The 19,120-nt window shown below is 40.1% G+C and overlaps 1 protein-coding gene across 3 annotated transcripts in view; it reads left to right on the plus strand.

Moving 5' to 3' along the window:
* The first annotated feature begins 6,456 nt into the window (after window positions 1-6,456).
* Window positions 6,457-19,120, plus strand: part of fntb (farnesyltransferase, CAAX box, beta) — an 81,303-nt gene continuing 68,639 nt past the window's right edge. Inside the window, exons 1-3 of one of the 3 annotated variants that reach the window (XM_052029487.1) lie at window positions 6,745-6,889; window positions 16,535-16,644; window positions 18,302-18,366. In XM_052029487.1, coding sequence (XP_051885447.1) covers window positions 16,567-16,644; window positions 18,302-18,366 — 143 coding nt within the window. In that variant the 5' untranslated portion in view covers window positions 6,745-6,889; window positions 16,535-16,566. Of the gene's footprint in view, window positions 6,890-14,854; window positions 14,877-16,534; window positions 16,645-18,301; window positions 18,367-19,120 lie in introns of those variants that run through there. The other 2 variants (XM_052029468.1, XM_052029478.1) reach the window with 2 other exon arrangements.

Raw genomic sequence — 19,120 nt, forward strand, 5'->3', positions numbered from 1 at the left:
CCTGTTAACTGGTCTAGACTGCTGCCAATTATGGTGAGGCAGCACATTCCAAAGCCACTTAATCATTCTTCAAAGCCACCTGCAGTCTTCCAGTGAAACTGTGCAACCTTCCATTAGCGTGGCTGCATCCTCTGATGGAGAAATGCTGAAGAACAGTAGGAAATTTAAAGGCAAATGGAAGACAGGAATTAAGGTCACGCACAAGAATTACTAATTGGTGTGAATATGCTTTTTTCTGGATTGGATATGCAAGTGTGATTTGGAGTGATGATCTGGTTTGGTCTTGTAATCAACTGTGATCGATCAGTTGTTGAGACTTCAGCAATGTGAGAGAATGATGAATGTGAGAATGAGAGTGATTCCCTCGTGGAATCAGTGATAGGTCATCTGGAACTGCACTTGAGAAGGCATTGGGAAGCCAATTTTACTCCTTGTCATGACAGACTTCAGAAGGAGTCAGTGCTCTTGGTAAGAAATTCCAGGTGATAAGCATAAATATTTTCAAATGAATATGGTTTATGCTTGAGGCAAACTTAGTGGTAGTGGTGCTCGCAAATTATTTCTGTCCTTCTGGGTGAGAGTTACTCAAATGTTTAGGCTTAGAAGGCCCTTATCAGATGACAACCAGCTGCTTTGGGGAGTTCTAATGCAGCCATCATAAGTGACAGGCTCTGTGCTCAGAGATTCTTGTGCTAGTTTAGCCTCAGTTTAACCTTGAGAGTTGTTTTACGTTTACCAGCTATAAAACCACTTGAATATCTGACATTCACAAACATACAAAAACACTGAATTATTATAAATACTACTAAAAATGCAAACGTACACCTTTAAGGCTTCTGTCCATAGGATGAGAAACATAGTGGAAGATTCAGGAAGAGTTACAAACTATCAATTGAAAATTATAAGGGAAACATACACAGGCGAAACAAAGCAAAGAGCAAATGTGATCAAAGTATATAAAAATGTTAACAGGGCAAAATTAAAGGTACTATAATGAAATGTAGACAGTATTTACAACAAGGTCAATGGATTAATTGCACAAATAGAAAGAATGGGTATGATTTTATTGTCATAACAGAAATATGGTTGCACAGTGACCAAAACTTGGACCTGAACATTCGAAGGAATTCAACATTCTGTTAGAATAACAGAGTTGTTGTGATGGGGGATTTTAATTTCCCAAACATCGATTGGCATCTCCAGACAGTGAGGCGTTTAGATGGGGTGGAGTTTGTTAAGTGTGTTCAGGAAGGATTCTTGACACAATATGTTGATAGGCCTACAAGAGGAGAGGCTGTGCTTGATTTGGTATTGGGAAATGAACCTGGTCAGGTGTCAGATCTCTCAGTGGGTGATCATTTTGGTGATAGTGATCATAATTCTATCTCCTTTACGTTAGCATTGGAGAGAGATAGGAACAGACAGACGAGAAAGGCGTTTACTTGGAGTAAAGGGAGTTATGAGGCTCTCAGGCAGGTAATTGGAAGATTAAATTGGGAACAGATGTTGTCAGGGAAAAGTATGGAAGAAATGTGGCAAATATTCAGGGGATATTTGCGTGGAGTTCTGCATAGGCATGTTCCAATGAGACGGGAGTCATGGGAGGATACAGGAACCGTGGTGTACAAAGGCTATAATAAATCTAGTCAAAAGGAAAAGAAAAGCTTACAAAAGGTACAGAGACCTAGGTAATGTTAGCGATCTGGAAGAGTATAAGGCTAACAGGAAGGAGCTTAAGAAGGAGATTAGGAGAGCCAGAAGGGGGCACGAGAAGGCCTTGGCGGACAGGATTAAGGAAAACTCCAAGGCATTCTACAAGTACGTGAAGAGCAAGAGGATAAGATGTGAAAGAATAGGGCCTATCAAGTGCAGCATTGGGAAAGTGTGTATGGATCCAGAAGAAATAGTGGAGGTACTTAATGAATACTTTACGTCAGTATTCACTACGGAAAAAGATCTGGGGGATTGTAGTGGGGACTTGCAGTGGGCTGAAAAGCTTGAGCACTTAGATATTAGGAAAGAGGAGGTGCTGAAACTTTTGGAAAGCATCAAGTTGGATAAGTTGCAGGGACCGAATGAGATGTACCCCAGGCTGCTGTGGGAGGTGAGGGAAGAGGTTGTGGAGCCTCTGACGATGATTTTTGCATCGTCGATGGAGACGGGAGAGGTTCCAGAAGATTGGAGGGTTGCGGATGTTGTTCCCTTATTCAAGAAAGGGAGTAGAGATAGCCCAGTATATTATAGACCAGTGAGTCTCACCTCAGTGGTTGGTAAGCTAATGGAGAAGATCCTGAGAGGCAGGATTTATGAACATTTGGAGAGGTATAATATGATTAGGAATAGTCAGCATGGCTTTTTCAAGGGCAGGTCCTGCCTTATGAGCCTGATTGAATTTTTTGAGGATGTGACTAAACACATTGATGAAGGGAAGGCAGTAGATGTAGTGTATATGGATTTCAGCAAGGCATTTGATAAGGTACCCCATGCAAGGCTTATTGAGAAAGTAAGGAGGCATGGGATCCAAGGGGACATTACAGTGTGGATACAGAACTGGCTGGCCCACAGAAGGCAAAGAGTGGTTGTTGAAGGGTCGTATTCTGCATGGAGGTCGGTGACCAGTGGTATACCTCAGGGATCTGTACTGGGACCCTTGCTCTTTGTGATTTTTATAAACGACCTGGATGAGGAAGTGGAGGGATGGGTTAGTAAGTTTGCAGATGACACAAAGGTTGGGGGTGTTGTGGATAGTTTGGAGGGCTGTCAGAGGTTACAGAAGGACATAAATAGGATGGGCTGAGAAGTGGCAGATGCAGTTCAACCCAGATAAGTGTGAAGTGGTTCATTTTGGTAGGTCAAATATGATGGCAGAATATAGTATTAATGGTAGGACTCTTGGCATTGTGGAGGATCAGAGGGATCTTGGGGTCCGAGTCCATAGGACGCTCAAAGAGGCTGCGCAGGTTGACTCTGTGGTTAAGAAGGCATATGGTGTATTGTCCTTCATCAATCAGGGAATTGAATTTAGAAGCCGAGAGGTATTGTTGCAGCTATATAGGTCCCTGGTCAGACCCCACTTGGAGTACTGTGCTCAGTTCTGGTCGCCTCACTACAAGAAGGATGTGGAAGCCATAGAAAGGGTGCAGAGGAGATTTACAAGGATGCTGCCTGGAATGCGGAGCACGCCTTATAAAAGTAGGTTGAGGGAACTCGGCCTTTTCTCCTTGGAGAGACGGAGGATGAGGGGGAACCTGATAGAGGTATATAAGATGATGAGAGGTATTGATCAGGTAGATAGTCAGAGGCTTTTCCCCAGGGCTGAAATGGTGGCCACAAGACGACATAGGTTTAAGGTGCTGAGGAGTAGGTATAGGGGAGATGTCAGGGGTAAGTTTTTTTACTCAGAGAGTGGTGAGTGAGTGGAATAAGCTGCCGGCAACGGTGGTGGAGGTGAATACGATAGGGTCGCTTAAGAGACTGTTGGACAGGTACATGGAGCTGAGAAAAAGAGAGGGCTATGGGTAAGCCTAGTAATTTCTAGGGTACGGACATGTTCAGCATAGCTTTGTGGGCCGAAGGGCCTGCATTTTGCTGTAGGTTTTCTGTTTCTAACATTGATGAAGGACAAACCAAAAGCAAAAGGAGGTGCAGAGCTATGAATGATGGATGTGTCTAGTAGGTAATAAAGAATTATCTTGGTCTGGGAGATCATGATATATAATTAAATTCAGTTTGACTGGAGCTGAGAAAAAGAAAGGACAAAAAAAAACAATGGCAGGAGTTATTTAGAGGCTGCCAAATGATACGAGTAATATTGAAATGGCATAAATCAGGAAATTAGGGGTGCATGTTATAGCATAATACAAGAATCATAAGGGACTTCAATCTACATAAAGACTGGACAAGTCAAATTAATGTCAATAAGGTGGAAGACAAATACTTGAAATGTATGCAGAATTGTTTTCCAGATCAATATCTTGAGAAACCAACTGGGGTAAAGTATTGTAGATCTAGTATTCTGCAATGAGAAAAGATTAATTAATAATATTGTTATAAAGGAGTTGTTTGGGAAAAGTGATCTTAACATGACAGAATTTTACATCAAGATTGAAAGTGGCATAATTCTATCCAAAATTAAGTTCTTAAACCTAAACAAAAGGGAATATGAAAGTATAAGGGGCGAGTTGCTGGGATTGCTCGGGAACCTACATAAAAGGTATAACGGTGAACAGACAATGGGTAGTATGTAAAGAAATAAAGCAGTGTAACTTTTTTTGCCAATAACTCATTATGGCAGAAAAGTAGTCCACCTGTGGCTGACAGGAGAATCTGAAGATAGAATCAAATCAAAGGAAGAAATTTATAAAGTTGCCAGAAAAGACAATAATCCTGAGGATGGCAAGCATGTTAGAACTCATCAAATGACAGAATTAATAAAGCAAAGGGAGTTATAATATGAGAGTAAACTGCCAAGAAACCTAAAAATATGGACTGCAAGAGCTTCTACAGGCAAGAAAGTAAAAAGACTAGTAAGAGCAAATGTGGTTCCCTTACATACAGAGACTGGAGAATTTATAATGGAGAATAAGAAATTAGAGAAATCAAACAAATATTTTGTTTCTGTCTTCATAGAAGACACAAAAAAATTTGCCAAAAATATGAATCAAGGGTCGAGCAAGAATGAAGACCTGAAATAAGGTTTGTTTAAGAAAAAAGTATAAGTGAACTTGGTGCCTGAAAGCTAATAAATCCCTTGAAGCTAATAATCTACACCACAGAGTTTTGGACGATGTGGCTATTTTGCTAGTGGATACATTTTGTTATCATCTGTCAAGAATCTGGAACTGTTCCTGTAGATTGAAAGGTAACAAATATAAACCCAATCTTTAAGAAAGGAAGGAGAGTGAAAACAGAGAACTACTGATCTATTAATCTAACATCTGCAGCAGTGAAAATGACATAATCTGCAATGAAAATAAAAGAATAATAATATGGTCCAGAGTGAGCATTGATTTATGTAAAGGAAATCATGTTTGACTCATCTGTTGGAGTTCTTTGAGGATTTAACTAGTAAAGTCAATACAGGGAAACCAATGGTTGCAATGTATTTAGATTTTCAGAAGGCTTTTTATAAGATCTCACACAGGAGATTGATGAACAAGGTTAAAGCACATGCAACTGAGGATAATATACTGGCAAGAATTGAGAAATGGTTAATGGACAGAATGCAAAGTGTGGGAATAAACAGATCTTTCTTAGGTTGGCAGACAGTGAGTAGTGTGGTACCACAGGGATAGATATTTAGGCACAGCTATTCGTAATCTGTATCAATCAATTGGCTGAGGGGACCAACTGTCAAGCTTTCAAGTTTGTCGATGATACCCATCTAGGTAGGATTACAAGTACAGAGGATGCAAAGAGCCATGGAGACAAGCTAAGTGAATGGGCAAGAATAAGGAAGTAATATGATGTAGAAAAATGTGAGGACATTCATTTTAGTGCATAGAACAAAAAAAGCAGAGTTTTTTTTAAATGGTGAGAGGTTGGGAAATGATCATGTTCAGAAGGGACTTGCATGTCTCTGTACACAGGTCACTGAAAGCAGACATATAGGTCCAACAAGCAGTTACAAGAGGATTTGAATACAAGAGGAAAAGTGCCTTTCTGTAATTGGTGTATGGTGAGCAGTTTTGGTTTCCTGACTTAAAAAAGCAATATACTCGCCAGAGAGGGAGTACAACACAGATTCATCAGAGAAGACAATAGTCTTTGCTCCTTGCGAGTTCTGACAAAGGTTCTTCAGTATTAAGGTTAACTCTGTTTCTGTTTCCAAGGATGCTGCCTGACCTGTTGTGTGTTTCCAATATTTCCTGTTTTTACTTCAGATTTCCAGCATCTGCATTCATTTGCTGAAGATTCATCAAATTGGTTATTGGGAGTGACATGGGCTTGCAAAATGAGAAGAGATTGAATAGGTTAGACTTGTATTCTCCAAAGTTTGTAAGAAATGAAAGGATATCTCACTGAAACTTATGATATTCTTACAAGGCTTGGACGTTCCCCTGGTCGAGGAGTCTAGAACAAAATATTGCAGGCTACTTAGGACTAAGAGAAGAAATTTCTTCACTGAGAGCCTGGTGGATCTTTGGAGTGCTCTGCCCCATCGGGCTGTGGAGGCTCTGTCACTGAATTCACTTAAAACAGAGATCAATGAATTTCTGAATATTAAGGGACCGAGGGATATGAAGATGGTGCAGGAAAATGATGCTGAGGTAAAAGATTACTTGATGAACAGTGGAACAGGCTGGAAGGGCCAGATGCCCTACTCCCACTCCTTAGGTAAATCTAAAAACAATAAAACGAGAAAATTCACTTGAAACAATTAAATGTACGCCAATCATCTCGATTAAATCAAAAGGAAAGTACTTTGTACTTACACAGCTATAGGAATAGAAATCAATGCTTCCACTGGACATGCGTCCATTCGGCGGGGAAATTTGGAAGTTTCTGCTGTTCCTGAGCAGTTGTACGAGAAGGAATGATCCTTTCGAACCGGTTCAGGAACCCCGGGATACCGAGGACGAAAGCTGACAGCTCCAACTGAAGGTGCCGACTTTTCGCGGAAGATTCGAACTCGTCAACCGTCAGAGACGAACAACGCGTTTGGCGTTGCAGACGGGAGGTTTGTCCCTCCTGGGTTCCTGTTGGATTTGCCGGTGATTGGAAGAGATGCGGAGTCGGGCTTGAGCGGAGCGGAGGCGCTGCCGTGCGGGCTCACATCGCTTCCGTTAGCATGGCGGCGAGAACCACGCCACTGAGATGCTTCCGCGACGATCACTTCCAAGAAAAATTTAACGACGAAAATGTGGTAACAGTAACTTCGGTGGAACAGGTGAGGAGATGTGGGTGCGGGAATGGGCGTAGGCCGCGCCGGTGGGCTCCTGGGAGCTGTAGTTGGGTTTAAGTTCAGCGCTTCTCTGTCGATGGGAATCAGACTACAATTCCCAGAAGGCCTCTCTTTTGCTTCCACTCCTGACTCTCCCTTCCAAGCTAGTTGAAGCGCAACAGTTCAAATTTGCCTTTTTGTGTGCAAGCAAAGTTTCCTAGTGTGTTCTATGCATCTGTTTGGCCTTGGCGAATTCTCCGTGAGCAACATACTGTGCACTTTTTATGTAGTGAGATCCATTAAATTCAATACAAAATATATGAACGTGGTGTTGTGTTGTTACGATTTTATTTGCACCATCCAGGGAATATTTCGGTGCGTGTTGCATGTAGATAGAATAAAGCTGAGCGGAGCATTAGGCAATGTTAACAGAGGAGGTGGAGGACCAGAATACACAATTGAATGTCGGTCTTTGGAGACTTGGTGAGCTTGCCATCCGACTTCTGACTGATGAGTAACTTCTAGATGCGGACGTCGATGACAAAGCCAGCATTTGTTGTCCAGCCAGCACTGGGGAGAGGGGTCGGCTACTTGAACCGCTGCAGTCGGTGTGGTGAGGTTACTTTTTCAATTCTGTAGGGTAGTGAGGTTGGGATTGGGCGAAGTGTTGGTTCAGGTTTGTGGGGAATTGGTAATGGTCACAAGATTTTAACTATGCAGCATTCCAGGGTAGCTTGTGCCTTGGAGAGAGTGTTGTCTCCAAGTGCCTGCTGCCTTTTTCCTTCTGGGTGATAGAGTCGCTGGTTTGAGAGAGGTGATTGAAGAAGCCTTGACTAGTTATTGTGGTACACACAATATCCATTGTCTGGTGGTAGTGGAGAGAATGAAAGTTCAAGGCCTTCAGGGTACCATAGAATGGGCAGTTTCATCCTGGATGGTGCTGAACTTTATCTTGTTGGTGCTGCACTCAATGTGCAAGTGGGGGCGTATTCCATTATATTCTTGACCTTATCACTGGAGGTATTGGAAAAGCCTTGGGAAGTCCTGGGTGGGTTGGAGCAGGGAAGACTTCCAGAAGAGTACCCATCCTTTTCTTTTGGAACTGCAGTGTTTGTGATTGGACCAGTAATATTTTGGGTTGAGGGTGATCCCAGTGATGTAGGGGTGAGGGGCATTGGCATGCTATTGAGAATTGAGGTGAAATTCTTTCTTGTTGGGGACGGTCATTTGCCTAGTACTTAAAAGGCAGCATTTGTACCACATGTCAGTAGGAGAGTGAACGTTGTTTACATCTAGTTGCATGCCAACACAGGCGACTTAATTGTGCAATCAGAAGTGACTGTCCTGATTTTTGATCTTATCACAGTGATGGTAATAGCCAGGTTCCAACCTGGTCTACTGCATTCAGTGCTCATGATGTGGCATCCTCTACGTTGGAGAAAACAAGTGTAGACTAGGTGACCATTTTGTGGAGCATCTCCACTTTGTTTACTAAGACAATCTCAGGCTTCCAGTTGCATGTCATTTTAACTCTTCCCATTCCCACACTGACCTATCTGTCCTTGGCCTTCTCCATTACTACAGTGAGGCCAAACACAAAATGGAAGAACATCTTGTATTCTGCTCAGGTAGCTTACAATCCATTGGTACAAACATTGAATTTTCCACTTTTGGGTAATCCACACCCACAGTGTTCTCCACCCACACACATTCACCTGTCTACCTAGGTTTCTTTTCTATTTGTTTAATGTGCCCATCATCTCCCAACCTCTGCACCATCCTCCCTCATAGTGTACTAGCAATCGGTATGCAAGACAAGTTTTTCACTGTACCTTGGTAGAAGTGACAATAATAAATCAATACCAATCTTTCCTCTCAGTCCTGATGCAGGGTCTTGACCCGAAATGTTGACTTGCACTTTGTGCCTTCTCAGATGCTGTTTGACTCATTGAATTCTTCTGACATTCTGTTTCTTTTGTTTCATCTCATTTTTATTGAGTTCAATTTTACAGAGCTACTTGATCCCACATTGGGTGAAATGGTGCTTTGATGTCAATGGCAGTCACTTGTACCTCATCTCTGTAATTCAGATCAATTCAGAGTTGTGAGCTCTTCTGTAACTATTTGACCGGATTTGGATTTGTCCTGTTTTTGTGAGCAGTGCATACCTGGGCAATATTCTGCCTTGTCAGGATATTATAGGATCTATACTGGCACAGTTTACTTACAAGTGTGGCTAGATTTGGAGCATAAAACTTGAGAGTTACTACAGTAATATTTTAGAACTCCTAGTTTTCATCCTATAAGTGGGATCAGTGATTTTATTTTTATTTCATACAGAGTGAATCGAATTGGCTGACTTCTGGGATGGTGGCTATTTGACAAGGAGGTCAATTTAGTCACTTGTCACTTCTAGCTGAAGTTGATTACAAATGCTTTGGCTGTGTTTTTATTTGCTGTCAAGTGCTGGGGCTCTGCTGTTGTTGGAGGGGATTTCCATCTCTATGGCAACAGCAATGAAGTCACCCCTCAGCAGTATAAACTTTGTTACCCATAGCTGCTTTCAAGCTATGTTCAATAATGGTGAGCATGGATTCTGAGGGAAAAATAATAGGTGGTATTTTGCAGTTTCATACAGCTTTGTGGTTTGCCAAGCTATAGGGCAATATTTTTATGTACAGATCAGACCATGTAAAGGCATCTCATTTCTTGCCCAAAGGACACATGAATCAGAGAGAGATTTTAATGACTATTGGTTAGCTCCACCGTTACTGACAGTTTTTAAATTCCTGATATATTTAAGTAACTGTAAATTTCCCCAGGTCCTTTGAATTTGTGTCTTTCATTATTTATACATGTATCTGGTTCCACAATTTGATATGCCATCAAATCTTAATTTGGATGATGAAGTGACAACAAACATAGAACAGTACAGCACAGGAACAGACCCTTCAACCCATGATGTCTGTACAAAACATGATGCCAAATTAAACTAAATCTTTCTGTCTGCCCATGATCTGTATCCCCCCATTCCCTACATGTTCATGTGTCCATCTAAATGCCTCTTAACCGCCACATCATATCTGGTTCTACCACAACGCCCAGCAGCCCATAATTTTATAAACTTCTATCAGGTCTCCCCTCAGCATCTGACACTCGAGAGAAAATAAACCAAGTTTGTCCAACCTCTCCTTGTAGCTCATACCATCTAATCCAGGCAGCATCCTGGTAAACCTCTTCTGTACCCTTTCCAAAGCTTCCACATCCTTCCTATAATGGGGCAACCAGAATTGACTGCAGTACTCCATTTGCGGCCTAACCGAAGTTATGTATAGATGCAACATGACTTCCTTACTGTTATACTCGATGCCTTGACCAATGAAAGTAAGCATGCCATATTCCTTCTTTACCACTCTATCTACTTGTGTGGCCACTTTCAGGGAGCTATGGGCTTGGACCCCAAGATCCCTCTGTACGTCAATGTTGTTAAGGGTCCTGCCATTAACTGTATACTTTCCCCTTGCAATTGACCCCCCAAAGTGCAACACCTCACACTTGCTCGGTTTAATCTCCATCTGCCATTTCTCCGCCCATATTTGCAACTGGTCTATATCCTGCTGTATTCTTTGATAACCATTTACACTGTCCTCAACTCCACCAATTTTTGTGTTGTTTGCAAACTTACTAACCCACCCATCCATACTTTCATCCAAGTCATTCATATATATATCACAAACAGCAAAGGTCCCAGCACCAATCCTTGCAGAACACCACTAGTTACCGACATCCAGCCAGAATAACTCCCTTCTACCACTACCCTCTGTTTTCTATAGACAAGCCAATTCTGAATCCAAACTATCAAGTCACCCTGGATCCCATGCGTCTTTATCTTCTGGATCAGCCTACCATGAGGGACCTTGTCAAATGCCTTACTAAAGTCCATGTAGACAACATCCACTGCCCTACCCTCATCAATCACCTTCATCATCTCCTCAAAACAAACTCAATCAAGTTTGCAAGACATGACCTGCCCTACACAAAGCTATGCTGACTGTCCTTAAACAGGCCATGCTTTTAAAAATGCATGCAAATCCTATCCCTTCCCCTGAAGTGAAGCTCACTGACCAACAATTTCCTGGACTATCCCTAATTCCCTTCTTGAAGAACGGAATAACATTAGCTACTGTCCATTTCTCCGGTACCATGCCTGTTGTTAGTGAGGATACAAAGATCTTCATCAAGGCCCCAGCAACTTCCTCTCTTGCCTCTTTCAATAACCTTGGATATATCCAATCAGACCTTGGGGACTTGTCCACCTTAATGCAGACAAGTGCGAGGTGTTGCACTTTGAAAGGACAAACCAGGGTAAGAATTGCACAGTGAGTGGTAGGGCTTTGAGGTGTGCGGTAGAACAAAGGGACATGGGAAAGGAGATCCGTAGTTCCTTGAAAGTGGTGTTACAGGTAGATGGGGTCGTAAAGAGAGCTTTTAGTACTTTGGCCTTCATAAATCAGAGCATTGAATACAGGAGTTGGGATGTTATGTTGCAGTTGTACAAGATGTTGGTGATGCCAAATTTCGAGTATTGTATGAAGTTTTAGTCATTTACCTACAGGAAAGATATCAATGAGCTTGAAAGAGTGCAGAAAAAATTTACAAGGATGTTGCTGGGACTTGAGGACCTAGTTTGTAGGGAAAGGTTGAATAGGTTAGGACTCTATTCCCTGGAGCGCAGGAGAATGAGGCGAGATCTTACAGAGGTGTACAAAATTATCAGGGGTATATATATGGGAAAAAGCCTGTGTGCATTCACCCTAAGGTTGGGTGAGACTAGAACTAGAGGACATAGGTTTAGGGTGAAAGGTGAAATACTTAAGGGGAATCTGAGGGGAAACTTCTTTACTCAGAGGGTGGTACGAGTGTGGAACAAGTTGCCAGAGGAAGTGGTAGATGCAAGTTCAATTGTAACATTTAAGAAAAGTTTGGATAGGTACATGGATGGGAGGGGTTTGGAGTGATATGGTCCAGGTGCAGGTAGATGGGACTAGGCAGAAGATAGGCAGTATTGACGAGATGGGCTGAAGGGCCTGTTTCTGTGCTGTAGTCCTCTATGACACTATGCTCTTCAGGAGACCCAGCACCACCACCTTCTTGATCTCAAAATGCCTGAGCACATTAGCATGCCCCACGCTACTCTTGCAATCCTCCATGTCCTCCTTGGTGAATGCCGACACAATGTACTCATTTAGTAAAGGAGGAAATAGTTTGTGGAAAAAAGGCATTGAGGAAGTTAGGATCGAGCAGGCAGGTTCTCTGGTTACTGCATTCTGAAGATGCAAGTAAGGGGATTATTTAAGAAATCTATCCACCCTGCCTTTTTATCTTCCCATTTCTGAAGATGGTAATTATAACTACTTTATGTTGGATGCTGGATTAATGTTGTTTATCTTTCACTTAAGACCAAAGTGGATGAACATTGGGAGCTGCTTAATTATCATAAGGAAATATTGGCCTCAAGCTTGCTCTTATCTTCCATGCACATGCTTTTCCAGCAGCTTTTTAGATAATCAGTGAAGGAAATGTTGGCAGTTTTGTTCTTCCCTTTGTATCATGTAGCATTATAATATCAAGGTCTGTGCTATCCAATATAGAAGCTGGTTTAAAGAACAGAAGTCACTCTATGAAATTGAAGTATTCAAATCCTAAAATTAATCTCAAAGGCAATTATGTGAGGACATCCTGCGCTCTGCACATTTTTAAAACTCTGAGGCATACTATGAATCATTATTCAAATGCTACTTTCCCATTTATGCAAGTTTTGTTCAACTTGCTATTGATGAAAATGCAAGTTCCTCATCTTTTGCCATTGATGAGATTATATGAAGTTTAACATCACAGATTAGAAATTAAATAAAAGCTTCCACAAAATGAGAATGGAAACAAAATAAAACAGAAAATGTTGGAAATACTCAACAGGTCAGGCAGCAAATGTAGAAAGAGAAAGTTTTACAAGTCAATGATCCTTCATCAGAACTAGAGAAGTGAGGAACAAGTGGTGAGAACCATAGGAATGCCTGTGATAAGGGAGAGATCAAAGTTGTCCAAGTGACAATAACCAATGAAGTCCAACACAAACTTGAGAACAACATCTCGCCTTCTCTCTGGATGAGTTGTAACCCTTGGACACAATATTGAATTCTACAGTTTTAGATAACCAGTTTTCCTTCTGTGTCAGAAACAGTTTTAACACTGTTTTTCCTCTCTTCACTGACGCCACTTGATCTCCTAGGTATTTATAGCATTCCCTTTTATTTCAGATTTCCAGCAACTGGTGTGTTGTGCTCTCACGATTCCAGGGTATTCTTTTTTTTGCTTCTCGTTCTCGCTGTAATTGCCCCTATTCATTAACTAGATGGCTCTGGAAATAGTGTCATCTGGACAACTTTGATCTCCACCCTGTCACAGATATTCCATTTGTCTTCTCTACCCTCCTCTCTGCAAATTGCAGCACACTTGTTTTCTTATTTCTCCAGTTCTGATAAGAAGTCACTGACCTGTGGCACCAACTCTCTTTCTCTTTTTACACAAGCTACCTGAGCTGCTGAGTGTTTCCAGTGCTTTAGTTTTAAGTTTTCACTATCAAGTATCTTTTTTGTTGATTTTCAGCAGGATTCTTGGAGTTCATTGTAAATTTATTTTTGGGTGAAATATGTGTTGCATTTACTTTGATAAAATTTATTGAAGGGTAAGTATTTGGGAGAAACCTCTTTACTAAATGGGTGGTAAGAATCTGGAGTAGAACTTCCAGGAGTAGTTGAGCCAGACAGATGTCTTAAGGAAAAATCCCAGGAGATAAAGGAGTAAAAATAGGAGGATATTCTGATAGGTGATGAGGGTTCTTGTGGAGCATAAGTGCATTCATGGGGTACTGAGGCTGAATGGCCATTTTCTCTGCTGTATATGGTATGTAATAGTTGGTCACGTTCTTGCAACTTTGACTTCAGTATTGGTCATAAAATTTAAAGGCAAACAAAAATGTCAACAATTAATTATTTCCTTGCATGTTCTTATGTATTGAAATTGTCTTTAAAACATGCAATGAATTAAGTTGACATGCAAAAATGAATTTCCTCATTTTCTTATTGGGAAGTAACAGTTCATTTGGCTCAAGACACTTTTAACAGCTTTGACACTTTTTATGAGTATGCCATTACTTTGAGGCTGAAGAAGTGCTTTTGCATTTTATTTTGATCAGTAGAATACAAATTCCAATTTGTGAGGTTGCAAATTAATCCTCCAAAATGCTGCTTAATAGAATGCTGAGTCATGGCAGTGAGCCAAAATGATATGCAGTTGTCCTTTTCTATGAAAAAAATCCTATGGAACTGATGTGCTACTTTTGGAAAGATTAACTGCCAATTGTTAAGTAATGTGCTTTCAGTTATGACTTTCCTTTTCATGACAGCAGGCTTATAATTAATTTAAGTAATTGGAACATTGCATGGCAAAAGTACTTAAAAAGCAGTATACAAATAGAATTGGCAAATAAACTGTTGATTACTTGCCAACAGTAATTTTTCAACATTTCTTGCTGTGACACTTGTTATTGACTAGTGCAGCTCCTTCCTGTCTCTAATCTTTTCCTGTCGAGTAACCCTAAGACATTTCTGTCCTCTGCCAAATCTTGAGTCTTCCATATCCTTAATTTTTGTTGCTTTTCTGCAGGCAGTCCTCCTTTCAGTTGCCAAGGCCCAATCTCTGGAAATCCTAAGCTAATCATCTCTCTCTCTCTCTCTCTAGGGTGGCATGTTTGTGCAGCAGATCATGCTGTTGCCTTTGCTCCAGTGACCCAGATTCAATCCTGTCCACTGGTGATGTCTGTGTGAATTTGCATGTTCTCCCTGGGACTGCATGGATTTTCCCTTGGAGGCTCTGGTTTCCACCTACATCCCAAAGATGTGCTACTGTAAATTTCCCCTATTATAGATGGAGGGTGAGAGAATTAGCAGGGCGTCGATGGGTACGTGAGAGAGAATAAGTTGCAGAGAATAAGTGGGGAAAGTGACACTGCATGGGATTGCTGTGAGAACCGGCATGGACTTGATGGACTGAATATGAATTTTTTTTCTTTTAAACTCTCCAAATACGAATCTGTCCTTGCACTGCTTGTGTGGCTTGGTGTCAAATTTTGTTTGGTAATGCTCATCTTTGGGATTTTTTTTACAGCATTAAAAGGTTATATACAATTCAGTATAATTATTATGTTAGTTTGCACTCGCATGAGCTTGGTTCTGAAATAGTAGAACTATTTTGAATTAAACTTTTTTTAAAAAAAACAATACCAATTTGATAAGAATCTATACATTGCCATTAGAAATGATGATCAGATTTCTGATTTAAATATAATTTATGTTCTTCTTGGGAGGAGGAGGGTGGGCTGGAGAGCCCTAACAGGTAATAAAGACTGATAACTTGGTAGATTCACAGGATTTTCTGGCTCATTTTAGCACTGATCAGTACAGTTTTTTGCCAGGGTGGTACTTGTGCTTGGATTTTCACGTTCTCCTTTGTTTTTCCAAATATAGAAGGGAAAGCTCTCAGCTTAATAGGATAGGTTGTATTATGTACAGAGATGAAATAGTAATTCTGTAGTTTTGCAGATACTGCCTGACTTGCATGTATGTTTCAGCATTTTCTGTTTTTTAAACTCCAGTATCTACAGTAGCCTACTTATTGTTACGAAAATGATGTCTGGGCTGGTTTTAAAGTCGGGCTGGCTTTACTAGTAGGGTTATTTTCAGCTAAGAAAGTTCACAGATGTATTTGTTATCAGGAATTCTTTGAAGTGAAGACTTGTATATTTTCTACCAAGAAATATCTTCCTGGGGTCTGCAGATTCTGACTTTGTATCCATGTCAAGCATTTTTTTTGTTAACAGTATTGCTGATTGCATTTTCTTGTGTTACATTGCGTTTGTTGCTTACCAATGTAATGGCGATTTTGTCAAATTTCATTACTACATTTTGTTGGGAACATTACATTTTGGAACAAATGATAGGTTTTGTTTTAAATTATTAATAAGAAAGGAGCTGAAGATGTTTATCATGGTTTCCTTTATCTTGACATGAACCCTGGAGGTAAAATAAAATGTGCATCTTTGTTCAGATGCTTTCTCATTTTCAATAGGATATTAATAGGCAAATCTAAAGTGATGCAGCTTGGTGTATAGTCAAAAATCTGAGTCATAATCCATGATTTAAGTCAAAAATCAAATTTAATATGGAATCTTGAGAGTGGTTCAAGTTGTCAATTTGTGATTTCCCCCTTGTGTGGACTGCTGAGTCATGTTTGCTTGTTGACAAGCATGCTTTGTGCTGGATTTTCATTGTGTCCACTTGTACTGTTTCTCAGTGTCAGGAGGGACGTGTAACCGTACTGTTAGCACATTGTTCTTTAAGTTTGGATTCAATTGATGAGGATAGACTTGAAGTACATTGGCTGCTATGTCTTAGAGCCTTCCCTCACTGCAAGCCCACCATAAACCTCCCAAGCAAGCTCCAGTTTATTGTCATGGGTATACATGATTTTGCAGTAATCATTGATAAGAAACTTGAATTGTTTTATTCCTAGATTTTAATTTATCTTTTACAGCCACATTTACATCTGTAAATACTACTGATGTGATGTCAGAGTGGTACCATTTATGTTTTGTAATGGGAATTAAGGATGGAGGAAGACAAAGGATCCTTCTAAATTGCTGGGTATGTGTGTGCCAATCATGAAAACAGTCAATTGTTGATGATATATGGAATGTTGTAATTAAGATACAGAGGTCAAGAATACTTAAAGGCAAGAATCTATTCAGACTTGTTCAAATTTCACTCGAGTCTTGGCTTGAGATGTAGAAAAGTTAATATGGCAACTACCTCTTGGACCCCTGCACCATCTTCAATAAGCGGGATCATACTTGCCTTTGTTCAGAAGTTCTGTGCCAATTATTTGCTCCTTGTGGTTCAGCTTGTCTCCTGCACGTTGAAGTTAGAGACAAGTTGATGGTCAGATGCTGACGTGCTCAGCTGAGGAGCGAGATGCAGTTTGTACGCTGGCCTAAATATCATAATCCCCTTTATTCGAATGTGGTAATTGACTTAGGGTGATGAAGTGGGGTGGGTGGACAGCTGCATGGGAAAAGTAAGTGATTTATTTATTTTACCTTAATGTTTCTAATTTGTAATGCATTTACATTTGTCTTTACATTTATTTTAAACTTCTAAAGTCTTAATTATTTAGAGTCAAACAGCACAGAAACAGGCCCTTCAGCCCAACGAGTCCATGCCGGCCAAGATGCCCATCTAAGCTAGTCCCATTTACCTGCGTTTTTAATCAGAGACATTTAAAAATAGTTCAAAGGGCTAGTCCCATTTACCTGCGTTTTTAATCAGAGACATTTAAAAATAGTTCAAAGGCATTCCACATCAGCAAGCAGACAAAAGACCATCAAGCCATACCAGAGCCTCTGGATCTGGCATCCAAGGCAGAATTCCTGCTTGCTTAGTGGGAGGTCTTCGTGATGTAGAGCGTCAGCTCAGCTGGTCCTGGATCCAAATCAGATTAGTGTACCTGGTGTGTTTGAGCAATGAACTGGATTCTGTTCAATCAAGCCCAATGTGTTTTATGTGAGTGATGGTGATTAATATTTCATATTTATAACATTGAGATAAGCACATGTTGCAATATTTTATATGAATATTTGTTTCATTTTGACTGGTGGTTTTAACTTTCTCTGGGGAAATACCATTTATCTTGACTTGATGTTGTATAGTGCTGAATTCTTGAAGCATATTAAAGCCTATGGTTATTTATTTCTTGAATTCTTACATGTTTTTATTTTCAATAGAAAACTTTAATGAAACAATCCACTGTGTTGTTTGTTAGCAGTGATTTTTACAGTATTGTTTTGCACAAGATAACTATTTCATTATTTTATGTGCTATTAATCAGTCCTATGGCATCCAAGATTGAGAGTGATAGCTGAGCCTTTGGAGGTTAATGAAAGAGTTGTTTGGAGGTTTTTACAAATCTTGTGATGAAACTTTCCTCTGACAACACTGAAATTTTTCTTAAACATAAGGTCCTCCTGTGGGGGACTGTGTAAAGATTGTACTTCAATCCTTGAAACAGCCACTTTGGAAAAAGCATTTTCATGCTTGCTGAAAGCCAAATATCCTTGATTACATTGTAAGATTTAAGAAATAGTTGGGTTTAAATTATTGTTTTTAGCAAATGTTCTGTCATCCCATTGTCCAAAAATGATTGTGAGGGAGGAGATTGATATTCAGCTTCTAAAAGTTGCCTCTTTACTGTTAAAATCTAATCTTCCTTGAATGCACAGAGATAACCTTTTCTTTTTCCCAACAGATGGCTGTAGAATCGAATGTCGAAGAGGCCTACAATGCCTTCAGAAATGATTGGCGTATGCTGCAGTAAGTACATGGATCCAAGCTTCTTCAATCCTGTAATTATCCAATATAGTCACGTGTTTATGCACTGGATTAACAGCAGAAGCAAAATTAACCCGACATGAACATGTCAGTACAACTTTTGAAGAAGCTTGTGTAGAGTGTATACTTGTGACATTTGCAGAATGAAATATCTGGTTACTTCATGATGCTTTTAAAAATAACTAATTTTACGCAGCAACAAATGGATCAAATAGCGTAATATCATAGAAGTGGTGTGGACAGTGACTGTGTTTATCTGCTTATTACTAATTACATTGCTCATTAAATTCTCCTTCAACAAATTTCTGGATTTTATTTTGCTGTGGTGTAGAGAAAGTTCTTGGAAGTGACCAGTGTTGCTCCATTGATCTTTTTTTTTCAATGATACATCAAAGTTTTTTTTTGTGCTTTCTCTGACTTATTCTAGGCTCAGATATATTACCACTGTGGAATCACTGACAGACGATTTAGTTTATAAAATATTTGTCTTGTGCTTATCTCTGCATCAAAATAATTTTATACTCGACTTGTTATTGGTTTAGCTTCATCACTGAAGAGTGAGATACTGAAAATTGTCCTTAAAGTGGATGTTTTATCAGATGCCAGGTTATCTTGACTTGTCAATTGGTTTAAGTGAGCTCGTTGTATAGTGCTTCTAATTTTTAGGAAAGTATTCTTCAACATTCCATGTTTTCATTACTGTGAGTTTCTTAAGCCTCCCTGGACATGGAAACAT

The sequence above is a fragment of the Pristis pectinata genome, chromosome 1, assembly GCF_009764475.1.
Source record: "Pristis pectinata isolate sPriPec2 chromosome 1, sPriPec2.1.pri, whole genome shotgun sequence".
In the NCBI taxonomy this organism is placed as follows: Eukaryota; Metazoa; Chordata; class Chondrichthyes; order Rhinopristiformes; family Pristidae; genus Pristis; species Pristis pectinata.